At 42.3% G+C, this 27,858-nt stretch overlaps 1 protein-coding gene across 1 annotated transcript in view; it reads right to left on the bottom strand.

Moving 5' to 3' along the window:
• Positions 1–27,858, bottom strand: part of gbe1b (glucan (1,4-alpha-), branching enzyme 1b) — a 268,303-nt gene that overhangs the window by 7,516 nt on the left and 232,929 nt on the right. Inside the window, exon 15 of the mRNA XM_079574107.1 lies at positions 25,392–25,509. Coding sequence (XP_079430233.1) covers positions 25,392–25,509 — 118 coding nt within the window. The remainder of the gene's footprint in view (positions 1–25,391; positions 25,510–27,858) is intronic.

Below are 27,858 nucleotides of genomic sequence, written 5' to 3'. Positions count from 1 at the left end.
TGGCCGCCATCAGAGTTTTTACAGATTACTCAAAAATACGTGAATGTGCCAAGGCAACACTTCAGGCATGCTTTTAATGAGGGAATGACATAATAACATGATGTAAAGCTTGAAAAAGTCGACATTGCATAATACCCCCCCTTTAATGGGATGATTGAGGGGTCTTTCATCTCCCCCTGGTGTCTCTGGCCAGAAAAATACACTTGCAGCTTTCCCTGCTCTGACCCGAAGGCCCCAATACACACTAATGGAATCATTAAGAAGAAGGTAACAGGCTAACGGGCAAAGCTAGCTGCAGGCTAGTGCCACTTAAACAGTATATACAGCCAAGTTTGAGTGAAAAAACTATCTCCATTGTGTAAATATGTTTTGGCACAATGTACAATACCCCTCTCTCCCTTCGTCAGTATTTACTCTCATGGACAATTAATGAGTAACGCAACATGCTATGACACCTGCAGTGGCGCTTGTGGCCTCTGGGGGCAAAAGTTACTTTGTTCTTCTTTAACAAAAGTAAAACTTGAAATAATATAGTCTGTGTATGGAAGACATAAAAATGATTCAGCCCCACTTTCTGAGCACACGACCTTTACTGGCTCTTAGAGGGAGAAGAAAACGAAAACACGCCCTCAGGATAATGAGCAGCTTTCAAGAACCTGCGATGCTGTCCTGGAGAAGTTGGACTGTAGGTGGCGCCATTCTCCTACTAATGCAGGAGGAAAATAGAGCCAAAACCTCCATAAATCATTGAACAAGGGACACCAATTGTCTCTTCTGAGCAAGGATTCGGCCAGGAAGCATTTGAAGCATGTCTACGTCTGATAATTTTTTTTTAGTGAGGGCAGTTTGAGAATATAAATAATTAGAGCGAGTCCAGTCATGCTGTCTGGACGCTCAAACACAGGTGAGATTATAAAAGTTCAGCAGAGATGCGCCTTTATTGCGCATTGAATCATATCTGTTAATCCCAGCCCTCGGTTTTTACACACGGCACTAAAACACACCGAGCCGTAAACAGTCGAATCTGCCCCAGCTTTCCCTTCAGCTCCACTGGGCCGTGGCGCGGCACTGGCAGCTGTCTGACACAGGGGGGCGCCGTCGCACGCAGCCCGGTGGTTAATTAAGCAGGCCCAGCGGGAGAGTGTCCGCGCGCGGGGGAAGGCTACATGAATCACTGAGCACCTGTTCAGACAAGAGCTACCGCCGCGTCCAAACCCGGGAGAATGTCAACAGCTTTCATTTACACAGCGATACGGCGACACGGGGAGGATCAGTCTGAGCAGAGCAGTGAGTGAAAGATGGGTTTGTTTGGGTGTTATGGGAGAACTGGTGCATGAGATTATCAAGCGATGAGCGAGTTTAACAAGTTGCGTTCACGTGAAACAGCCTGAGAGAGTTTAAAAGGATGTTTATTAAGTCCTTTATAAACACTACAGGTCCCTGAGACATGAACTGTCCTCTGCTTGGGGTCATTATCGGTCATTCAAGTCCAGCTTTTGAATAGTTCTCAGAGTAGCATAAAATAGAGAGTCAAAAATGGCAGTAAGGCTTTTGTATAAGACGAGTAGGGCAAGGCTTCAGGACGGTTAAGTGTTTGCAAGGGGCAAATACAAGATGAGGCTGTGCATAGTTATAAATGAGGAACGTCAACAATGGCCAAAGTGGAGTGGACTTGGTGGGCAATGCAGGAGCTGGAAAATGATCTCACAAACAGTTGTGGAGACTCCTGTTGTATCCGTAAACCTGGAAGTATAGTGCTAATAATAGAAGAACAACTATCCTGATCCAGCTGTCCGGAGGTGTAATGTTTGGAATGTATTAGGAAGGTAGGAATGAGTTCGAGCCGCCATTAAAGATACCTGAGCGACACTTCCTTCGATACCTATACTAAAATATTGTATCATTTATTTGAGCTGAAAAACCAAGCAACTTCTTTTAAAGCAGTTCTAAGTAAGCAGTAATCCTTTCCGTAGTCCCTCTGGGGGTAATACAAGTGTTAATGGGATGATTGGAGGGTCTTTCATCTCCCACTGGTGTCTCTGGCCAGAAAACCCCCATTGCAACTTCGCTGCCACCGGGTAGGAGACACCAATACACACTAATGGAATCACAACGAAGAAGCTAACAGCGTGCTAGCGACACTTAAACAGTGTTTGAGTGAATAAAATGATCTCCATTGTGTAATTGGATTTACAATATCCCTCTGTCCCTTTGTCTTTTCTGTCAGTGGAGCATTTTCTCCCTTTCTCTCACAATTAATGAGTAAAAATCGTAGCATGCTACAACACCTGCAGTGGCGCTTATGGCCTCTAGGGGCATGAGTTACTTAGTTCTGCTTTAATGCAGTCCCAGGATCAACAGCATCAAAACTTGGTTTCTAAAGATATTTTTTTTCAGTACCTGTTTTCAATAAACTAAACGGGCAACTTTAAAGCAAAAAAAAATTGGTAGATTTCAGCCAAAACTGCAATTGTACCATAATTTTGAGTGACAGTGCAGGCTTTTAGCGACAGTGAATAGGTCTGGGGTCATTCTACACATTAGATCATCCCTGGAGCTAGTATTTTTTATTTTTTTTTAACAATTTTAAAGTCTCTTTTTTAAGCACCCAGCTCTAAATGCAGCTGAAAATGGGGGAAACAAAAAAACAGGTAAAGCCTCTTTAATACTGAGGTGAAGGACAGGCCCACCAGAACAACAATCCTATAACATACAGTAAAACCAAACGCACCTAGTTTTAACTCTTCCATCTCCAACAAAATTACAGCATCTTTAATTCTCTCATCAAAAACAATAGCTTCACCTCCCTTTGTTCTTAAAACACGTGCCTACCTCTGTACACCAAAGAACTATGAGAATATTGTCAACTCAAGCTTGTAAAGCACTCGACAAATGCAAATTGAGAAACACAACTGATCCAAATCTTTTAGCTTTGTAGTGTTAACAGACAGAGCCCTGCGCCCTCTGCTGGCACTTTGTATAACTACATTTAACACCTACCAACACATTATTTGAACTCATACTCCCACATACTTTGGCGATGGTATAAAAAGGGCATGAAGCACAATAAAGAGCCATTCATACATTCTTCCATGACTCGTTGCTAGGAACTCTCCTCTCGTATGTTTGCACTCGTCATTTTAAAGAGACGCGTCCGCATGCCTCCAGCCCGGCAGCGGACGGCGACTAAATCGAGCGCTCCCAAAATAACCTGACTGTTGGACTGTTATCTGATCATACATTACAGGACACCAGACACCGGCATTATGGACCACCGCTGACGGGCCGTATTTCCAGACTGTAAAAAAGCCATAACAGCTCCAGGAAATATGAGCGCTGCCTCTCACTCGGCGCACAGTAAAGCTGAAACATGTTCAGTCTTGTATTAAATAAAAGTTATGGTCATTACTCAGAGTGGATTGTCCGCCCAGGCCGGTGTTTATAAGGTTCTTTTACGAGCGCAAATGGTGTAATTAGCGATATTACTAAAATGAACCGTGTGATGCATGTGCGAAGTAAGAAAGGGGGAGGCTTTGGGGCACAACCTCTTCTCAAGTACATCTTTATCAATATCTTACACTTTGTTGATTAGAAAATGCAATATTGATCTAAAACGGCTGAAACCAAATATCCAGTAGTTTCACTTCCTTGTTGTCATGCATTGTCATTTCACCATTAGCAAGTTTGTTCACCTCTGATCATATTTTATAGATTTCTATGTTGCAGAATTTTGGAATTTCAGAACCATAACAGATAGAGTTGTTTTTATTTTGGAATCTGCTGTCTTTCAAACGAGGTCCTTGTTTGAAAGGACCTCGTTTGAGGTTTGAGGGACCCCAAAAATGTACATGTAAACAACTTAGGACCCGCATTGTACACGTTTATTGCAGCTTATGCTACTTTAGGGCAGAACACTTTTTTAAAATCAAGTTAATATGTATTTAAACAGTTTGTTTTAAGTAAGTTGGAATGGATTTCACTAAGTATATGCTGTTTTACACTAAAATATAGTGGAAACTAGGGTTGGGACAAAATATCTATATATAAGACTTTGTACCAAATACTTTATCGCAAATATCGCAATACTTTCAGTATTTGAGTTTGGAGGCATTTTTATCATGCACTCCTTTGTTTGTCAGTAACAGTACTTTGATACATTTTGTGTTAATGTACTTTTCGATCTTAAAGCTGCCTTAAGTGATGTCTTTTTGACTTTCTTTAGTTTCTCAGTAGTGAACCTGCTCTGCTCCACCACCACCACCTCCACACTTTACAAGCTGCTCTGATTGCATCCAATGAGATATGGAAATCTCACTAATCTTGTGTGAAACACACATTGATCAGCATAAATAAGATATATAGCAAATGCAGCGCAATTTTTTTTTTTTACTGCAACCCTTGAACGCCTCAGCCTCTTCTGTGCTGTGAGGTGAGGGAGGCGCCGGTCTCGTTCTGCTGTTATCGAGAGTGGTGCACATGGCGCATCTAGCGGTGCTTGATGGGAATGCAGCAGTGCCGGACCGGCAAAACGGGATTGCTTAGAGCAGGGGTCACCAACCTTATTTCAGCTGAGGGCTACTTTAAGAGCATTAAGTTGTTCGAGGGCTACCAGTTAAAAACGAATGCTAAAGACTTAAACGTACACTGTTCACTTATAGGATATTGACCCCATATTATATTAAAATAGATTTATTTTAAACTCATACTGAGTCACAAGAACCGAAATAACTGTAATTTTAAGAATTAGATTCAAGAAAATGAAGTGTTTTACACTTTAGAAAAAGTCCCAAGGGCTACTGGACATGCCCCAAAGGGCCCCTGGGTGCCCGCGGGCACCACGTTGGTGACCCCTGGCTTAGAGTAGCTTTAACACTTCAAACTTTGGACAGATGACTGTTTTCTTCTTAAACATTTTAAGGCAAACATACTACTTATCATAATGACTTACTGCATCACATTACGTATCGGATTGGCCCCCGAGTATCGAGTATCGAGACACCTATCGGATTAAGACAAAAGTGGATCGTACCAGCCCTACTGAAAACGGTGACATTTTTCTTTATTTTTCATCTTGACATTGTCTGGGGTCCCGACCCCCCCTTTGGAAACCACTGCTCTAAAGTGCCGACTAAACATGAATGTCCTGAATCGGCCCTAAAGCAGCCGCTGCTGTCACAGTTCAACACAGACACATGTTACAGTTTAGACCAGGGGTGTCAAACTCACTTTGGGTCGCGGGCTGAAATTCAGCTCCCACGGTGGGTTCGCGGGCCGCATAAAATAGAGAAAAAAATTCCAATAAATGAATAATAATAAGCTGTGATTTGGTCAAAGCCCCAATTTGACTGTAGCTTCGTTAATAACAAGGGCTTACATTTGTATTGCACTTTACATTACAAGCCTGTGTCACAAGTTCCTCAAAGTACTACATAGTCATTATTCATTCACTCCACACTCAGTGGTGGTAAGCTGTTATTGAAGCCACAGCCGCCCTGGGGCAGACTGTCCATTTACCACATGGCTATATAATGAGCTCTTATTATGTCACTCTGGAACTCTATCCTGTGGCTGGAATGAGCATTCAGGTTATTCTTCAAAAATGCATAACTCCGCACAGGAATAGGCTAGAGACTTACTATTTTTTTTTTTTACATACTCTGGAATTTCTGTTCTACAGGGCAGGGGCCGGATTAAATCATCTCCGGGCCGGATCAGGCACCCCTGGTTTAGACCCTAACCCTCTAACGCTAACCCAGTGAAACAAAATCCTCCCAAAATTGCACCGGCCTTTTTTGGTTTCCAATTCCAGTAATAATGCGCATGCTCCTCACAAGAATCCACCTGTGCACACACTGACAAACTGTGAGGCTCCTTTTCAGAGTCGATACGGCTAAACCAGACTTGTTCTGATCATTACAACATCGCCACTTCTGCAAGTTGCCCGCCCTTGCTTTTAGCTGGACTGAATAATTCATCATACAGGCCCGTTTAAGTGACTGGTTTCAAATGCGTTCAACAAAACAAAGTGATGCCTCGACAACAGCACAATCGAAGCTAGTTCAAACTCTACCAACTGTGTTTTCACGTGGATTCCCTCAAAGTGTCCAAGAAGCCTGAAGCGAGGTAATCTACTCCATTATTTAGAGTCCAGTATGTGTTTACAAATACGTCAGAAAAAACAGGGCTCTATTTTTGATCCAGGCTACCTGCATTCACACTCTCCACAACATTCATAATTCAATGCAAAGGGAAAAAAGAAATAAAAAAGGCAGGAAGAAAGTCTGTGGTCTTATGGAAGCACCAGATACTCTACAGGTTTTTAAGTCTATCTGAACCATGCTGGTAACTAGCGAGTCTGCTTTAGTTACTTCATTCATTATGAAAGTGAAATATGTTTGTGAAGGCTCTCGTATCGTCCCAACTCCTGCGAGGGAAAACAAATATTTATAGGCAGCACAAAATCAGAGTTTATTTCAAGCCAGTAAAAACCTTGGGCCAGACACTAGTGCATCCAAAAGACAAGACCCCCGTCACAGATGTAGCGTGTTCAATTGAGTGTAATGAATAGTGCAGTGAGCAGTACATGGGGGAAATAAAGCAGCCTCAGTTCAGGGGGTTGTATCAACATCGCAGAGAGATCAGCAAAGGTCCACCCTCAGCGAAAACAAACAAAACAACGAAAGATGGTTTGAGAGAGGTGTTTACAACAAGCAGTGGCACCATTGCACCATTTAACCAGCAGAGGGCGCACTGTGCATGTTTATCCGAGGTGTGAGCTTTTTCTGTTATTGCAGGACTTTTAATTGTGGACAAACAAAAACCAACACCGAGTGAGTTTTCTTACAAAGATCAGGAGCCTTTTCAACTCCGGGCAAGTTTTTAGGCCTGTAGTGCTCTGCTGTTAGCGCAAATTCAGCGGCAAAGACAGTGCATCTTCCCCACTGGGTTTTAATGTTTTTCTTTTGCCGGGCAGGAGAGTCGAAGGACAGGGGACGCCCCGGGCACATTTCCATCTGCTGCTGACAGCTTATTTGGACACTCTCAATCCATACATTTTTATTTGTTTGAGCTGTACAATAACCAAAGTTGACCAAAGTGCTGTACACAATACATACATTTCAAAAGGCATAAAATATTATTAAAACAGACACACATTCACAACGAAGTGCAACAGAACTATGTGTCAAATGCCTTTGTAAACAGGTGAGTCTTAAGTTTTGTTTTAACAGGGGTAGGTCTGTGATGGTGCGTAGCTCAAGTGGCATCGAGTTCCACTGTTTGTAACGTGACCTGGGCATCTGGAGCAGGTGGTGTTGGGCAGAATGTAGGGCTTTGCTGGGCTGGTGAGGGGTCAGAGTCTCATAAATATGCAGGGGCGAGGCCATGGATAGAACTGAAAAGGAACAGCAAAAGTTTGTATTGGATTCTGAAAAGGACTGCGAGCCAATGCAGGGAGTAAAGGACCTCTGTTGGTCATTGTCTTTGCCTGGACACTACATTGCCCTGAACTTTACATTGTTTTGTTTCGTTGTCTTGATGTTTGTGCAGTGAGGCGACTCCTGTTGTGATAATGAGCTATACAAAACGAGTGATTGATGCTTAATCTGGGAAAGTATTTTTTGGACTAGATGATGGGACTGATGGGTTTACTTTATTCTTCACTTCTGTCCAGTCCAGTCAAAAGATCGGCTCCACCGCCAATGGCCTTTTGATTCTCTACGTCAAATGGGTTTCCATCACTCTCTACCAATGGAAAAACTTCAAAATCCACACTGAACCGTGGGCGTGGCCTCCAACACAATTTGTCTCTTTTGTACAATAGACGCCTCAGATCAGGGGAACGGCTTTGCTGGAACTCACAGTTTTGCCCGAGCCCAGAACAAGGACTGTGAGTTTAAGTAGGCCTCTGGATTGTGTGTCTAACATTTTGTCTGACAAGATAAAGAGAAGACACTTCTGAAGATAGAAGCGAAACATCCCCAACTCAACTGAGTCCAGTCGATATTTGACAAACTCTACAAAGGTTAACGTGACGGACAAACTGATACGGCAGATCGACATTTAAGACATGGCCAGAAGTGTTGTTTATTCATGCTTTTAAACTCCCATGGATGCCCAAACCTTGGCATTTCTTATTGTCCAACTTAATAAATACAGTCTATGCCTAGGAGAAGATGCAGAAAACAAACCATCACTCTAGGCAAGCTTGAAATATATGCACTTTCTTGTTACATTTCTTGCCTTATTTGTGTAGATTTCTGATTTCTCTTCCTCCCCTCAGCGGCGCCTCCTCCTCACCTACGCTCCAGCTCTGGTCGGATCAATGTTCAAACAGTGCCATAAAGGATTCATGAGGCGCTTCAGAGGAGCAGATCAACCACGGGACGGCGTTTTCCCTGACCCCATCCGCCGACCTCTGCAACTCTCGGGCGCCGTGTACGCTCGGTTTGCACTCTCTTCGCCGGGATCAGCGTCCCATAAGCACCTCTATAGGTTGTTCCAGCGCTAAAGAGAAGGGATTTGAGCGCGTGGACAGTGCTTTGAAGACGAAGGCCGCTTTCGAGTGCAATTCAAGAAAGCCAAAGAAAAGACAGTGAAACAATGTGCCAAAGGAGGTGGAATACAGTGTGAGAATATCCTGCCTCTTTCTCAGAATACTTGATTTCTTGGGCCTATTTTCTGCCGAATTGGCTTTTTGGAGCCTTAAACCATGTTATAACGATTGCCCTCATCAAAAGCTGGAGTTGTGTTTTGTTTCCATTCCGAATGTTTCAGTAACCCTGCGTATTTAGCCCATCTCCCTCTCAAAACACGAGCCTGATTAAAGTCTGAATGTTGTGATTTTTAAAGTCTATTAACCTTCATTAGACTTGCAGTGGTCATTTCAGAGCTAAAACTGCAGCCTTTGATTTTAGTTTCACTAATTAAACAGATCTTACAGATGGAGTTTTGTGTACAAATCACCACTAGCACATTTTACCAAAAGAATGAATGCCTTTTTTGATGCATTTGCTCATTAACTAGAACAGAAGCAGGCCATAGTTGAGCTGTTCTCAAACATCTCACGTCACCGAGCTCCTCGTAAAATATCTGACCTTCCAAGTAGTGCCTCGTAAAATCTCTTTCCTCCCAAATAACACCAGGACTAAATGAAGATCAAACTGAGTCGAAAAAGTGTGTAATAGACCACATTTTGTCTGAACTAGGTGTGAACATTGAATGTGTAACTGACATGTGAACCACCTGAAGAACCATTAGTGCCCCAGAGCTTGCACAAAGTCGTCATGTGTATATATATTTGGTGTATGAATGAAAGTGCCAATGGAACAGCGTCGTCAGGTCCTCTCAGCACCATTTAAGTCGAGACTGAAGCTCACCTCTTCAACCTGACCTTCTGAAAGTATGTCTTGGATTACCTTTTGTATTGTTAATATATTTGCTTAACTTCATGCTGTTAAATACACTTGAATTGTATTGAATGGGTGAATGGTTCCTTGATGAAAAACACTTGTGTCTATGTAGATCAGGGGTGGGCAATTCATTTTCATAAGGGGCCACATGAGGAGCCTGAATTGAGTCGGAGGGCCGCACCAACAATAACTCAAACTTATATCGGGATATAAGTATAATATATCGGGAGTGTATCGCTGGGGTCCATGAACAAAAGCTCCAAAATAAAAAAAAATGTTTTGATTGGGAAAATACATTGAGGACTTTTTTTCAATATCTATAAATTATTTCAATATCTATAGATTATATCTATATAATCTATAATGATGAGCCTGGCAGGACTGTAGCCTCATAAAAACGGCTTACACTTTACAAGCCTGTGTCACAAGTCTCTGCTACATTGTAGTCAATATTCATTCACTCCGCACTCCGTGGTAGTAAGCTACTATTGTAGCCACAGCTGCCCAGGGGCAGACTGTCCATTTCCCACTTGCAAGTCACACAATGTGTTGTTTATATCTTTATATCTTATTATGCCAGTGCCCTTTGCTGGACACCTGTGGAATTCTTTACTTTTATTCTTATTTAATCTGCCCCCTAGTGGCTGGAGTGAGCACTCTGGTAATAAAAATAAAAAATCACAACTCCGCACAGGAATGAGCTAGAGACTTACTTTTTTTTTTGACATGCTTATGAATTTATGCCCTACAAGTTATGGGCCGGACTGAATCATCTCGCGGGCCGGATGTGGCCCGCGGGCCGTACTTTGCCCAGGTCTGATGTAGATGGATCAGCGCGAAAAGAGACCATCTAGCATCTTACCATTGAAAATTCTAAAACAAATCCCTATGGAAGACCCCCTGACCCCCGTATTTCAGTCTGAAAAGATTTTGTGAAGAATGGGCAGTCCATACTACACGACTTGGCGCCATTATAGAAGACTGGGGGTTCACACATAACAACTGAGAATCATAAGAGTGGAAGCACTACACGAGTCTGTCAAACAGCTGATGCTAATGTATTATAATACAGCGCTGCGTCTGTCCGCTCTCCGGCTTCTTTTCTCTATTTGGTGGAGAAAAACTGACTCCAGATCAGCAAAGACAGGCTTCCGTTTGTGAGCCTTTGGTCAACAATGTCATGTGACCACACAACACAGTTCAGTGCTGCTAGTGCGAGTCTTCCTGAACTTGTTTTTAAGTCTCTCAAATGGAAATTAGGTGACACGAAGAAGCAGGACGTATTTCCAGTGGATTTATTAAAGGGATATTTCAGGATTTTTGAGATAGGGACTCTTTCTTAGTTATCCAGAGTGTTGCTGATTTCTGGAGATTTATTTTTATTTTTTATTCATGCAGTCCTTGTATTTGAAGAGTTTAGTGGTGCTAGGCTAGTGCTAGGCTAGCACATGTTTATGGTAGATGGATTGAAAACCTCTTCAAAATCATAGGGTAGTCCTTCAAACGTTGCCATATTTGATTTGTAGAAAGCTCCTTTGTGAATTCCATGTGTAGTAATGCCGGCCGGAGGTAAACAAACTACTGTAGATCTGGTAACTGAGCAGATCACTCCACCGCTGCGTACCTACAACCAGGAAGCTGATGCTGCTCAAATATAAGTGCTTTAAAATGCAAAATGCCTCAGGGGCACTGTGCTTGGGTCAGACTGTTTTTAATGCAGGCTAATAGTTACCATAGATATGCACTAGCCTAGCACTAGCCTAGCACCACTAAACTCTTCAAATATAAGGACTGAATGAATTAAAAAATATATAAATCTCCGGAAATCAACAACACTCTGGTTGACTAGGAAATGAGGCCCTATGACAAAAATCCTGAAATATCCCTTAATAAGAAAAGGAGTTAGACATCAGCCCCGAGACGGAGGAAACGGCGGAGAGAAGCTGGAAAAAGTTGTTCTTGTGAACTTTTGGTGATATAAAGTTGTGTTGTTTGGCGTGGTCTTTGTGGGCCTCGCTGTGGCCATTAATTAGTTGTTTGTGTCACTGCTACGACCACAGGGACGAGATGTGGTGTTTTTCTGGGTGTATTGCACTCTGTCATTGGCCGCTGCTTTCTGTGTGTCCAAAATCGGGCTTAAAACTGGGGTTCAATTGCGTCTTTCTACCACCCACATAACAAGATTCAAATGCGAGTCCAGTCGTCGACCCCTCCCCACACTACGAGACTCTCTCTCGCTCTGTGCAGTAGTTATGAGGGAAATCACTACTATTTATACAAAGCAATACTCGAGTTTGGTCCACCATGGACTAGCTCGGCCCCCCATCTATCAAATTAAAAAAGTCATGTCCCTAGAATATATCCATCAGTTTCCCCAGTGTGTGACAGGTGTAAAATGTCAGAGGGTACACGGTCCCATGCTTTTTGGGCCTGCTCTTCATTGACAAACGTTTGGTCCAAAATATTTGACTGGTACTCCAAAGCATATCAGAGGCCCCTCCAGCCTGAGCCCGGACTTGCAATTTTTTTGGCTGCTCACAAAGAACAAGGACAATTCCAATAATGCGGCAGCCATTGGAGCTGGGATTGATAGTTGCCAAGAGACTGATATTGAAAGAATGGAAGTCTCCCACTCCGCCTTCCTTTCAGGTATGGGTCACTGACACGTTTTCCCTAATACAAATGGAAAAACTCCGCACCAGTCAAATAGACACGTTTCTCCGTTCTTGGAACACATTCGCAAGTCATTTTGAAAAAGCTAAAATACAGTAAACCAATTGTGTTCCTGTAATACCGCTAAGCAAATGTGTCTATACCCCTCCTCTGTTGGTTAACCCATACCCAAATAAACCACAGGCTGTCTTATTGTCCTGGCGCCATAATGTTCTGTGCAGAAAACCAATGAACTTCCCATGACTTTATCTAATCTTAGCCACAGTATAGATATATACAGTACATTGCCTCTCAGTGGGCTTCCCCTCACCCCCGAGGCCCATGCACGCCTTTTTCACACATTGTAGCGCGTCTCCTCCTCATCGCACTCTCGCCTCCCACTCTCGCAGACGTTGTTAGATATTTGCTATAGAAACACGCGTCTTTTGATCATTCGCCGCTTTTATTCCCCCTCTCTCCTCTGCAACTCGGCGTCACTGCTTGTTTTCTTTTTTCCCTTTGCGCGTGCCGTCAGAGGAGACACCGAGTTTGATGCGCGTAAAGTTTATCAAAGGTTTTTCCCAGCAGCTAATTATTCTGCGGAGATGAGAGTTTTGACACCCCGCGACTCAAGAATACGGCAAATGGGACAAATGGCAGAACGGGTTAACTTAAAATAAAATATCTCCGCGCTGAGGTATTTAGCCCTTGCGTTTTGAAAAACCCCTTCGATGACTGGAAGGTAATTGTTCGTAGGGAGCAGCACGCACTTTGAGGTTTCGGTGACGTCCCGCTGAGTGCCTCCAGCTGACAGTTTAGAAAATAAAGGGATGGATGTGGATGTTTTTACGAGTCTAAAAATGGCAGCGCCTTTGTTTACTTAGTGGGCTTTGTCATGTCGTAATGGTAGTGATTCATGATTCTGTAAAGATTATGCTGCCATCATTCATATTTCTAGATTTTAGTTTGGAAAATTGAGTGCAGTCATTGAACCAGGAGGAAGCCTTTTTTTTTAGATCAATATGACGTTTTCTCCCAAACAAATTGTAAGACCGTGAACAAGGTCCTTTTGAGACTGTTACCAAATATCTGCATGAGAATATTCAGGAAGAAACTTGAATGAATTGTTAAAGGAATTCACTCACACTTTGTAATGATCACAGGAAATCTCCTTTGGTGTTTTCAAAATATCTATTCTATATCACCTTAATGACTTTAATAGCCATACGCAGTAATGCCCCGTAGATATTCATTCTACTCCGTTTTCAATGCGATACTGACCTTGCCTTAATACTCTTTAGACATATGCTCTCATCCCTGGTATCAAAAGATCCAGTGTTGTTGTGATGTCAATGATGTCTCATGCTCCCTGACCTACTCTTTACAATGCAAGCCCCTTGAATCCTGGAATATCTTGGAATATACCTGTGCCATCAGGGAAGAAGAGATCCCTGAATGGAAGGCAAGGCAAGGCCTGTTTATTTATACGGCGCATTTCATACACAAGGGAACTCAATGCGCCTTGTGTATTAAAGATGTTCAGCTAATGTCATTGTTTAGTGTTGCTGAACCTAGACCGGACCAACTGCAGCGACCCCAGATCAGAACAGTTAGTTGAATGCAGTTGGTGACTTTTTTTCCTTTGGCAGGCCAGTGTATTTATTCCTTAGCACCGCAGAAAAGTAATCTTGAAATAAGTAAAATTTTCCTGAAATAAGTACTTTTGTCATTGATTTGAGAGTCTAATTTCAAGAAATCAGTCCTTGGGGCAAGATATCATCCATCCATCCATCCATCCACCCATCCACCCATCGACCTATCCATCCATCCATCCATCCATCCATCCATCCATCCATCCATCCATCCATCCATCCATCGAACTATCCATCCATCCATCCATCGACCTATCCATCCATCCATCCATCCATCCATCCATCCATCCATCCATCCATCCATCCATCCATCCATCCATCCATCCATCCATCGAACTATCCATCCATCCATCCATCCATCCATCCATCCATCCATCCATCCACCTATCCATCCACCCATCGATCTATCCATCCACCCACCCACCAATCCACCGACCTATCCATTCACCCATCGACCTATCCATCCATCCATCCATCCATCCATCCATCCATCCATCCATCCATCCATCCATAAACAGTTTGTAATGATAAATCCGTTGCAACTTGTAAAATCTGAAGAACTTGCAATTTAGCACCGGAAAAGGCATGGTATATGAGGCCTTAAGTGTTTTGCTTGGAGGTACAACAGCAAGCACAAATAAGCCGAGCAACGTTCACTGTGTCTACGTGTTACCCATCAAGGTTCATTTAGTCAGACACTAGGATTAGAGATGTTCAATTCTTTTACATGTTTCAGTCGCCATCTGCAGGCCGTCCTCCTCATACATGTGAGGATGGCCTAATCCTAGTGTCTGTGCTCAATACCATCTCTTTCATGGTTAATATAGTCAAAGGTGAGGCCTGAACTGGCATCTGTCCAGTTTTAAACCGGCCTTGCTCCAGTCTCCTCTACTGAACTCATCTCAGTCCATCACGTTCATGCATCCTCTTGAGGGGCTTCGCTTTGTGCCTCCGGTGGGCGACGAGGCCATTAAAAAAGTTTTGCGTAGACCTTTTGGAGCTGGATTTTTGGAATTAAATATGTAAAGGCGTGGGCACGTCTCGCAGCCCCAACGGACGTCTGAAAACGACCGCTAAGCCATGTAGGTGTTTGAATTGAGAGGAGAGCACTGGTTTATTTAAGACTCTACCCCCCCCCGCGGAGCTTGTATGGGGACGTCTATATTAAAGTATAGACTGTGTACTCTTCCATCGCCCGTTCCCGTTAATCTCGGGGGTGCCAATATTAGCAGATGACTTGTTAACTAAACTTCACATTTAAGCCAACGGGGACGTGTGTGCGCGCGCGATGTTTGAATTAATAAGAGCGAGCGAGAGATTTGAGAGAATGTGGAATCGGGACTCGTTAAATGATGAAACCTTAGCTAATAACGGCGGGGGATCGTTCGCGGCGCGGGGAGAGGAAGGGATTTTTTTTACCCACAATCCTCGGCGTCTTAAATAATGCTGATTTGATTCGCTTAATAGACTCTGAGCTCTGCCAAGTACATTTAGAGGCAGGGGAGTCGTCATTCGCGGCAACAGTACAGTTCAGAGTTGAGCCGAGGTGAACGAGGGGAGAGGAAATGTTACAGAGAAGCGGAGGAATATTGCCCAAGTCTGATTTGAATAAAAATTAATCACATTTAATTTGTCTCGGTCTATTTGGCGTCAGAGCGGTGTCAGAAGTTTCCTAAATGTCAGAATCTCTTAGGGCTGACGGTCCTTTCTGAGGTTTAAGGTGACAGGCAAGTGATACAGTTTAATAACAACAATAATGAGAATTGTAATGGGGAAGAGTTAGAGCATGAGTGTCCAAACTAAGGCGCAAGTTCCAAATGCGGCCCTTCCAGCCACCGCTCATTGGCCAAGATCTACAGTATCTATTTATCTTATAGAAAAATGCTATGGGAAGTCAGTGAATGAGTCAATGAGTGAATGAATCAGAAACTCTATAAAGGGGACCTACTCAAATTTGACACTGAAGCTTTTAAAGGGGGGTATTAAAGGGATATTTCAAGATTTTTGACATAGGGCCTCATTTCCTAGCTATCCAGAGTGTTGTTGATTTCAGGAGATATATGTTTTTTTTAAATTCATGCAGTCCTTATATTTGAAGGGGTTTGTGGTGCTCGGCTAGTGCTAGGCTAGCGCATGTCTAACTAGTAGCCTGCATTAAAAACCTCTTCAAAATCATGGGGTCGTCCTCCAAAAATTGCCATACCTGATTTGTAGAAAGCTCCTTTGCAGGCAAACAAACTACTGTAGATCCGGTGACCTAGCAGATCACTCTGCCGCTGTGGAGCTTACAACCAGGAAGCTGATGCTGCTCAAATAAAAAGTTATTTTAAATGCAAAATGGTTATATTTCAAAAATTATTCAGTCAACACAGACATCTATATCCGTAGTCTGGTGTTATAAGTGATTGGCCTCAGGTGCACTGTGCTTGGTTCAGACTGTTTTTAATGCAGGCTAGTTACAATAGACATGCACTAGCCTAGCATTAGCCTAGCACCACTAAATTCTTCAAATAAGGACTGCATGAATTAAATATATATATATATATATATATATATGGCCCTGACCCTCTGAACAGACAAAGTTCTGGGCCCACACTGTAATCCCAGGCGCTCCAACCAGATTTAGAGGAAAAAAGTGCTTGCTTTCTCTTTACTCTCCTCTTCTCTTCATTAACATCGCTCGCAGCCTTGTGCATCTTCTTAAAAGAAGCTACACCAGATTTTTTATGGAATGAAATATGTTTTGTCTTCCTTAAGTATATTGTAAACTCAGACATCTGTGGGGAAAACACTGTAGATCTTATTATAAAGCATTCGTATCAGTTTCATGAACTTGCAGGCAAGTTTTGGAGCATCCTTGTGAAAGTATCCCTGAAAAGTGACCTTGCAAGTTGCGAAATGTAATAAGCATAAACGTGATCAAAACACCAACACGTGCGCAACCTCCTCCGCCACCCACCCACAGTAGCGGAAAATACTCCAATCTAGTACGGTCTGTAGGAGGGAACGCTTGGGGAGGGACCACTGCTGTGCATAACATCGCCATGGGAGTCTGTCCAGCCACTTTCTGTGCCAAGTACGAAGCTGAAGATTGCACAGCGTCTGCGCAGAAGTCTAGTCTTCAGTCTGCGTTTAGAAACACAAGATTAGGCTCAGAATCTTCCCCCGAGGCTTTTCTTAGCTAGCGCGTCAACCTACATATCCAGGAAACGCTTTCCTCACGTCTCGATCTCTTGCTAAACTTAATCTTTTCACCGTGAAGTGAAAAGGCTCGATATAGCTTCGCTGTAGCCACATATGGTATAATTCATTTCCCTCTTTATTGATACAGAGAAAGGGAGTACAAGAGGGTCTTATGGGGACATTGCTAGATAATCAGGAAGTGAAACGACTGGATATTTTTGATTTAGCCGTTCTAGATCAATATAATGCAGCACTTTCCCACCAGCACATACGTAATATATATTAGCATAATTCCTTCATGTGAAAAGCATCATTATCATCGAACACATACTATATTTCTCGTCCTTCAGCTTCAACAGTTCCTGTCAAAGATTGTGTGAATTAACATTGGCAAAAGTTTCGAAAGCTCCTGCAGCGCTATTTAAAATGCACTCTCACCCGCTTTTTTTCTCCCAAGGACCAACTTATTTGATGCTATTAGCCGTGAGCTGCCTCCACGATGCATACCCAGTGGTGGCGAACTCTCTCCCAGATGTTTCTTCACCTCTTCACGACTTTCTGCGAGCGCTAACCGCATAAAACACTCTGCTTATGAATTATGCACACTGTTTTCTCAAGTAAATAACCAAATCTATGGCTGTGAGACAACTGCCAGCTTGAGTAGCGCTTAGGCGAAATGTTGAAAGTTGGAAAGAAATCTAACATGATGGGAGCAGCTTTAGAAATGGATATCACGCCTGAGCTTAACTTCTGAATGCAGCCAAATGTGATCACTTTCTGGGCGCTGGCATGAAAAGTGTTTTGATTTATAATAATGAGAGTAAATTATGGAGTTAAGCGGAGAAGGCTCGGGCCGGGGAGAAGGTGCTTAACGCCGGAACAGCGCGTACCCTTTTATAAAACACACTTAAAGCTCATTAGACGAGCTGTGAAAAGACTCGCCGCAGACACACATTCAGGACTTAATTATTGAGAGATGAGGCGGGTCGGCCGGAGCGTGGACAGGGCAGACTTTTGTGTTGGACGTCGATGGCGTTTTTACTTTGATCTTGGCCATAAACCCAGGCCCTGTGTCTAAACTTCTTCCAATTGTTTGTAGACTTTACTTTTGCTAGCACCCTCTTACTCCATTTAAGGCGAGACACGGCAAGTGAAAACATTGATTTTTCACATAGTGGTCAAGCTAGTTGTCTCCCTTAACGTCCTAGTTTTCATGTCAGAGCAAAGTAAGTACATCACGCTGCAACAACCGGCTTCCCGCGCGTATTCATTCACAAATATTGACACATTTTATATCCGCTTGTCATGTACTGCGACAGGTGCTCGAGATGAAGCTATAATCCAAATAATTAATTTCCTCGTAGACAGACACTGCATTGTTGTTTTTTATCTTTTTTATTTTAACACATTGAGGCCGCTCTGTTTTGGGGATTTAGCTGTTGAGTACCAACAATCCAGTCTGTTTTTCGTGATATTTGTAGCACCACAGCGTGTTTTATGTTATAGACACATGCTGTGGCTTGTTTGAAAGACGAGACTCTAAGCTCTCCGTAGGTGAAAACAGTTGAAGTCTACGTGCCTCGGTTCCTGAGAAATCTAAGCTAAACAGAGGCTAGTTTTCATCAGAATCACAGATTTTTTTTCTAGACTCAGAGATAACAGTTTTTTTTTGAAACACTCTCCTTTCTGAACTCCTCTCCAACTCGTTCCTCCTCTCTTCTCTGGACGGACACTAATGTTATGGGAAGAGGCAAATGCCTAAACTTATTCATTAGCATTGTTGACACATTTTGAAACACAATAATAATGCATCGGTTTTATATAGCGCTTTTCTGGACACTCAAAGACGCTTTACATTGCATTATTCATTCACTCCATACCCGGTGGTGGTAAGCTACTATTGTAGCCACAGCTGCCCTGGGGTAGACTGACGGAAGCGAGGCAACCAGTCTGCGCCATCGGCCCCTCCGACCACCACCAACCACTCACTCACACACTACACATTCGCTAGGCTTCCTGGTGTTACTAAACGGTCTCCCATCCAATTACCGACCAAGCCCTTCCCTGCTTAGCTTCCAAGGTCTGACGGGATTGGGCATCGCGAAGGCGGTATGATTTTGACCATTTAAAAAATTAAAAGTTTTTCCGTTTTTGGCACTCAATGTGTTAATCTATTATATACATGTCCTTATTCACCTTATTCCGGAAGGTCACGTGGGCGCCGCCATTAATTGTACCCACCCCTTTTCTCCAATCTGTTAACATGGGACTGGAGAAGTTCAGATAAAATCAGTTACTACACGAAAACAAAGCCGTTTTCGGCCGCGCTGAGAAACGGTGCAGTGTTGACTTGTTGGTGCAAATGAACATTGGACATTTTACACAAATCAATCGACTAAACATCAGATTTGAGCGGAGAATATTTTCCCTCGTTCTCCGTTTAAATGAACGGGCTTCGCGCTCGACCGGATGTGTCTGTACAACAGAAGTGCCGAGACAAAGCAAAAAGTGGCAAAAGTGGGCGGGGGCGGAATAAGGCGAATAGCTTTATAGCTTTTATGTTCTATATTCTATGTTTATATATGTTTCATTCATAAAATTCATAGTTTGTGAACCTGTTCACTGACAATGGCAATAAAACCTATTATTATTCTCACGCCAAACTTTTGGGACGCCTTTCTCAAAATCAGGTTTTTGTTCCGCTCTTGCAACAACATCTCCACTTAGTACTTAATTCTCCACTTTAGTAACGCCTACAGACTTTCCATCTTGGACTTAACAATATCTTGCAGTTTTTTCAGGAGGGATTTTAATATCTAATTCCCAGCTTCAATTATTGAGCTTCGAACCCCCCAAACAGATTTCTTCCCACCTTTTATTCAAAGACTATGCAAGATTCTAAATCCCCTCTGAAAAACATATTTGTTACTAACATTTCAACAAAAGAAAAACAGATTTAAATCTGGGTTTATCGCGAGTTCGTTGCTGAAAATATCTATAGGCAATTTGGCCATGTTCATGTCCTAAAAACCTGCAACACATTTTTCTCATATTCATATCAGTAATTTTCAACAAAAGTTTCAAATTGACATCTCTAAATGTAATGTTTTTCCCAAATCACCTGCAGCGTCTCGCCTTAAAATAACAATTGTAAGTTTATCTTCTTCTGTTGGTTCTTGGTTACTTTGGAATTGTCGACCAAAGGAAGTTTGCGTTCACCGACTGCACAAATGTAGCAGATTTTCCCAGCAAAAGCGTTTATAACTTATTTTTATAACTTGTGCAAAATCCTGTGGTGATAAGTAGCAGTTTTGGAGATTGCAGATGAGAGTGGTCTTTTTTACTGTAGTAATGCACTGCAGAGTAGAGCGTGTAGACTTTCATTTTTGCTTCTCTTACTGCAACAAGTCTCATTATTGTGAGCGAGCGACGAAGGTGAAGTGTCTTATCCTCAACAATACAACGATTATATGGACCTTGAGTGAGTAACAGGCTGGCTCCCGTCTGCTCTTGTGTAATCTATTGTGCATCAAATGGTGATTTTTTTTCTTACAATTCTCATAAATGGAGGACTATCCATCCATTCTCACAGTTAAGAGGGCGCAGACACCGGCAAAGCCACCGAGAATGCCTTTCTATTGGGCCTCTCGTAATGGAGTTTGTTTTACAGAGTGGGTATTACACATTTTTAACACCAACTAACACTTTGTTGGTTTGAAAATGCAATACTGATCTAAAACAGGTGAAACTAAATATCCAGTTGTTTCACTTCCTGGTAAATCAAGCGAATACACTCTAAGCTCCTCCCACTTCCCCTCTGCTGTTGCTTCAATGAAGAGAGAGAAAAAAAGAAAAAAATCGAGGGGTGAAGAAAGCATTTCCTGGATACGGAGGACAGATTTTCGTTGCAAATGTGACCACGGCGTGAGAGTAAGAAACGTTTATAACTTATTTAAATAACTTGTGAAAATCCTGTGATGATAAGTAGCAGTTTTTGAGATTGCAGATGAGGGTAGTCGTTTTAGTAATGCACTGCAGAATAGTGTGTGCAGACTTTCATTTTTTTTAACTTTTCTTATTGCAACAGGTCTACCACATGTTACAATATCTCTATTCAGGATGAAAATGAAAAACAACTAATTGACAGTGGCATTTTTATGTACTCGTAATCATTGCTCAAGATAACAGTAAAAACAGGGACCCAGAGACGCACGTTTATGTGAAGAAACCAGTGAGTCAGTGTTTAAGATGTTAGCATTCAACCGGTTAGCATTTAGCTCCAACCTCTCCAAGAGAAAGCCATGAACCACACTCAGAGCTGAGCTGTTACTGTAGTATTTCCTCAGTGTTCATAGATGTGAGCCACACGAGTTTATCATATTGAAGCCATTGGCAGTTGATTGAATTAACTGTCACTGGATGACATTTGCTAACCGGTAGCATGCTAACGTCTTGAGCATCTTAAACACAGACTCAGACAGAGACTCTGTTGACATGACCAACTGTAAAAATCACAGAGAAAGGTTTTCCGTTTCCTCTTCGATGAGTTAGTTTAGCCTGCATAAAGCTACTTCGGTATTCAAAATGGCCACCGGAGCTATGTGTGATGTCATTGGAAACAAATGTATATGGACCTTGATCGAGTAACAGGCTGGCTATTGTGTGTTCCTTTAGTTGTGTAATCTATGGTGTATAAAATGGTGATTTTTTTTTCATACAATGCTCATAAATGGAGTATTCATCCATTATCACATTCAAGAGGGCGCAGACACCGGCAAAGCCACCGAGGACGCTTTTCTATTGGGCCTCTATAAAGAGCGAGGAATTATCCTTTATGCAGGTTTTTGGTCATAATGTCAAACACATTTTCAGCACCATCGAACACTTTGTTGGTAAGAAAATGCAATACTGATCTAAAACAGCTGGAACTTCCTGGTAAGTCAAGTGAACATACTCTAAGATCTCCTCTGCTGCTGCTTCAATAAAGAGAAAAAAAAAAAGCATTTCATGGATACGTAGGACTTAAGCAGATTTTCCCAGCAAATGAGACCACGGCGTGAGAGTAAGAAGCGTTTACAACTTATTTAAACAAACTTGTTCAAAATCCTGTGGTGATAAGTAGCAGTTTTGGAGATTGCAGATGAAGGTTTTTTTTTTAGTAAAGCACTGCAGAATAGTGTGTGCAGACTTTCATTTTTACTTTTCTTATTGCAACAGGTCTCATTATTGTGAGCGAGCGAAGGTGAAGTGTCTTATGTGGACCTTGAGTAACAGGCTGGCTACTGTGTGTTTCTTTAGTTGTGTCATCTATGGTGTATAAAATGGTGACTTTGTTCATACAATGCTCATAAATGGACTATTCATCCATTCTCACATTCAGAGACAAGAGGGCGCAGACACCGGCAAAGCCACCGAGGACGCTTTTCTATTGGGCCTCTCGTAATGGAGTTTGTTTAAAAGAGTGGGTGTAATCCTTTATGCAGGTATTTGGAAACAAAATATCCAGTTGTTTCACTTTCTGGTAAGTCAAGCGAATGCACTCTAAGCTCCTCCCACTTCCCCTCTGCTGCTGCTTCTTCGATAAAGAGAAAGAAAAGACAAAATCGAGAGGTGAAGAAAGCCTTTCCTGGATATGAAGGACAGATTTTCCCAGCAAATGTGACCCCAGCGTGAGAGTAAGAAGCATTTATAAGTTATTTAAATAACTGATGCAAATCCTGTGGTGATAAGTAGCAGTTTTGGAGATTGCAGATGAGGGTGGTCTTTTTTTAGTAATGCACTGCAGAATAGTGGGTGTAGACTTTCATTTTTACTTTTGCATTTAAGACGGAGCTTTTCTGGTGCACAGAATAGCCACTGGTGAAGACCCAAAGATCCAATCAAAATACAACCCCAGGTCTGTTTCTGATGAGAGAACATTGGAACATGGTAAAAAGCGCTAAAAAAGTCGATTGTAATCATAAAAATACCCCCTGTAAACCTTGCTTAGTTCCAGGTTATCCTGTTCTCTGGTTTAGTAACAATTTTGCCGTTATTAGCTGCAGATATTTTCTGAAAAGCCAGATATTACTGGAGTCAGTGTAGGCCGGATGTGATGTTTAATATGTAGACTTATTTATTCATTTGGTTTATTTGATGGGGACAGACACAAACATAGATAAACTCACAGAAGTCTGATGCATCAACTTATAGCAGACACTAGTTTGAAGCTCTTGTTCCTATAGATGGGCTTTGATTAACAGGGGTGAGAGGACACTGACAAAAATGCACAAAAACAAAATAAGACGTATAGTGGGAGGAGAACGCGAGTACATTGTTTGGAATTTCTCACATTGCTGAATAAAATGGTCATAAAATGTGGTCTGATCTTTATCAAAATCATAACAATGAGTAAACAGTGTCTGCTTAAACTAATACCACCCAAACATTTACATTTTATGATATTTTCATTGGCCATAACATGTAAACATTCACAGGAGAGCATGGAATAAGTAAGTACACCCCCTGAATCTCGCTGAACTGCTGCAGTTTTGTGAAGAGGAATGGTCCAAGATTCCTCCTGATCATTGAGCGTCTAATCGGCAACTACAGGAATCAAAAAACAGCTATTTATTACAAGGGTTCACTCACTTATTCCATTCTATTCTGTTGTGAAAGTCTTTTCTGCAAAATATCTTGATAAAGTTGTGAATCATTTTTTCTCTTGATGATATGTTATCCAGGCCCTGAGGCAACAAAACAGCCCCACAACATGATTCTCCTGCTCCAGACTTCACAGTGAGCATAGGGTTTTGATGTTGATGTCCTGTTCCATTTTTCCTCCACGCATGACGTTGTGTGTTCCACCCAAACAATTCAATTGACTCCATCAGTAGTATATTATGCCAGTAGTGTTGTGGAGCATCCAAGAGCTCTTTCACAAACCAAAGTTGAATAGAACGATCAGGATGAATCTTGGACCATTCCTCTTCACAAAACTGCTGCAGTTCAGCTAGATTCTGGGGGTGTACTTACTTATTCCACGCTGTCCTGTGAATGTTGACATGTTATGGCCAATAAAAATATGATATGGGTGGTATTAGTTTAAGCAGACATGGTTTACTCATTATGATTTTAATAAAGATCAGACCACATTTTTTGACCAATTTAGGCAGAAATGTGAGAAATTCCAAACGGTGTACTCACTTTTTCCTCCCACTGTAACACTAAACATGCTGCTGCACATCCATGACTGTGCATGTTTTTTGAAGATGCCAAACCGTGTCAAAAATATATGTATAATTCTATTTTTATCTATTTATTTATTTGAGCACACATTTTGCTCAAAAGGAGTGGGCCGAAGCAAGAAGCTTATGAGCGCCTACCCCCAACTCAACATCATAAAACATTTAATTTCACATAGTACAATATATCACATATCAATGTAAACAAAACAATAACATGGAACAATAGCAAAAAAAGATGAAGAACTTGTTACCTTTCAGAGCAGCATATTAACGCAAACCAAACTCACAAGCACTGTTTGAACTGTTCACATATTAACAGAACGAAACACTATTACAAGAACGGTCTTGTTTCCTGTAAGATCCCCACAAAGCAAGTAACAAAGCGACCATTCATATATTTCTTTCAGATGTTTACCAATGCCAAATGTCACCCATACTCACTTGTTTTTATGACATAAGTGGACATTAATATACATATATATTAGACCTTGTTGTCCTTGTTGCTCCAATTGTCATTACCAGGCCCAACATAATATTAATCTACGTGCATTTTTATTGTATTATTATTTTCAGGTTTGCGCCTCTTATAGCCTTGTCCTTTCAACCCTTAGCGAGTCACCACAAAGACCCAGCACATTTTCTGACTCCTGTGGTAATTGTTAAGAGATTTAAAGCAGAACTAAGCAACTCTTGCCCCTAGAGGCCATAAGCGCAACTGCAGGTGTCGTAGCAAGTTGCGATTTTTTAACTTATTAATTGTCTTGGAGAGTTAATACTACGCTGACAGAAAAGGCGAAGGGAGAGAGGGATATTATACATCCAATTATACAATGGCAATTATTTTTTTCAATCAAACTTGGCCGTAAATACTGTTTAAAGTGACGCTAGCCCGCAGTTAGCTTTGCCCATTAGCCTGTTAGCTTCTTCTTCGTGATTCTATTAGTGTGTATTGGTGGCTCCGGTCCGGTGGCAGTCAAGTTGCAAACATGGTTTTCTGGCCAGAGACACAGGGGGAGATGAAAGACCCTCCAATCATCCCATAAACACAGGGACTACGGAAAGGATTTACTAAATTTACTAAGGTTACTAAGGCTTTAAAACGCTTAAAAATCCTCTAAAGAGCATTTTTTTCTGACCAAGAAAAAGGCCCAAACAGACCTTTTAAACTATGATTGTTGATTGCTTTACTAGTTGCTTTGGAGCCTGTATTAATTGAAACTTTTTGATCTTGAACTAAGGAAAGTGCCGTGCTGTGTGTTCACATTTACCTTGATGGAATGGTTGCGCCCGTTGTAAGGCTCCGGCTCGCTGAAGAACTCCGTGTTGTGGTCCAGTCGTCCGTGGCCGCCGTAGATCCCCAAATCAGAATCCAGCTTGATTTTGTATCTGGTGGAGAGGCAGGTTAAGGAGCTCTAGCAGTGGGAAAGTAGATTATAAGATCTCAGGAGCGTAAGGCGCCCAGGAGTGGAGGTTTTCATCACTACTCGCATTGGGTTTAGGCCCCTGTGCTGAGCAGCTTTAAGGCCCCGCGCAAATCCTCCACCCATCCATCAGGCGTAAAGTGAGGAGAGAAGTGACAGAGAGGAGAGAACGCCGCCGCGCATTTGCATAAACACAAAAGTGATGCAGCCATCCAGCGCGCCCCTCTAATTTACCGCATTCAGTGCAGAAATAATGAATTTAATCTGAAAAGTGATCCAAATGACTGACAGCGGGAGATGCGGCTAAAATTAGCATCTCCGCGTCTTAGATATGCTGGCAGTTATTGTTCGACATGCTGCAATATCAGGCGTTTGACAAAAATCCAGGAAAAAATATTAATAGAGGGGATTCAGACGTGGCACGTAGTGGTTGAGTTATACATTTGGAAAAACTTTTATTACTGAAAAATGAACAAAAGCAAGAAGAACATATCGATATATTTCATCCATCCATTGCTCTTCATTATCAAAAGCCAAATTTTGTTTTATAAAAAGGGGCCATTTGGGCTACATTATTATGAGTTACTCCGACAAATCCAACAAAGCTTCTTGGATGAGATGTGAAATGTCTTCAAATGAAATTTGATTTTTGAACAATTTAATTTATCCATCCATCCATTTTCTTCCGCTTTATCCGGGGCCGGGTTGCGGAGGCAGCAGTCTGAGCAGAGATGCCCAGACTTTCCGATCCTCACACACCTCCTCCAGCTGTTCTGGGGGGACCCCGAGGCGACACCAGGCCAGCTCGGAGACATAGTCCCATCAGTGTGTCCTGGGTCTTCCACGAGGCATCATCCCAATAGGACATGCCTGGAACATCTCCCGCGGGAGGCGACCAGGAGGCATCCGGAACAGATGCCCTAGCCACCTCAGCTGGCTCATTTTGACGTGAAGGAGCAGCGACTCTACTCCGAGCTCCTCCCGGGTAACTGAGCTCCTTAGCCTATATCGAAGGGTGCGCCCAGCCCAGCTCATTTTGGCCGCTTGTATTTAATTTACTAAATATTATGCGTGACTGAGGGCACGCACAAAGAACAGACAGGTACGTATCAACTCGTCTAAGCTCAGGTAAGAACATATCTCAGTATGTAAAAACGGTGGCCTGTTCCTTTAAGGAAGAACACAAGGCAGTGCAATGTAAACAAGGAAATGAATGTGAGGCTGCCATCAGGGCACCGCTCTCAGTGCGGCTGTAATAAACCACACCTGAAGTCGACCTCTTCTCTTTTTATAAGCGACGCCCTCGCGCAAGAGACGCAAGCACAGCGCCACTCAGAAGAAAACCATAGCCCTTTAGACTTTGTGTTGCGCCAGGCACAAGATCTGGCCCTTAGTCTCACAACCAACTTTTAATTTAGCTTTAAGTGAGCAAAAATATTTTAGTCGATGAAATGAACACTGTATGAATGAATATTTGACCCTTGTGAAGTGCTTTAGAGACTTGTGTCATGTGAAAAGCAATGACCAAATAAGATTCCTTCCCCCATTCTCTTGTGCAGCTTCTACATCAACAGTATGTAGCATTAAAATCTTTGGTATATATAATATGAATCCTGACAAACTGTTTATTGAGTACAGGTAGCTGGCTATTTACAAGCTATGCTAATGTCCACGGACACGAGCGCATTATTTACTACGGCGGCTTAGCATCAGAGGGATATCGCCGCAAACATCATAATTGGCTGGCTGGATAATCACCTTATCTCCCCAAAGAGTGGAACTATGATCCTCAAACGGCCCGCAGCTGGGAGAGGCGGGCGCTGGCTCTGCCTTTGTTTGTGATGATTAGAAAACTGAAGCGATGCGAGCACGGTTTCCCCTCAACGGTAAGGGCCGCACTTCACAAACTTCTTCACGCAGCTCTCCAGAAACAGTGAGCACAATCAATTGGAAGAGTATGTCTAGAAATGTTCCCTCTACTTCTGGACACCTAGAGCTTTGATATATTTGAAGTGTGACCTAAGTCTCTAGAAAACAACCCTAGAACTTATTAAATGTTGTTATAAATGAATGAAATTAAGATACATATAATCAAAATGGAACAAAAACGGAAAAAAAAGTGATTTGGGGCATTTAAACTCCCTCCCCTCTGACCAGATTTTTCAGGCTAATCTTGACACGCAATCCTGATAATAGATGTTCCTAAGGCTGTGCAATTAATCGCTGGCGCTGGTTTTGTGTAGAAGAGTCTAAAACTCTTCTTCAAGAATCTCAAACTCTTCTTCAGGAGCAGATCTTAAAAGAGCTGGAACTC

The sequence above is a fragment of the Gobius niger genome, assembly GCF_951799975.1.
Source record: "Gobius niger genome assembly, chromosome: 1".
In the NCBI taxonomy this organism is placed as follows: Eukaryota; Metazoa; Chordata; class Actinopteri; order Gobiiformes; family Gobiidae; genus Gobius; species Gobius niger.
The sequence above is the reverse complement of the archived record's forward strand: the minus strand, read 5'-3'. Positions and strand labels throughout refer to the sequence as shown.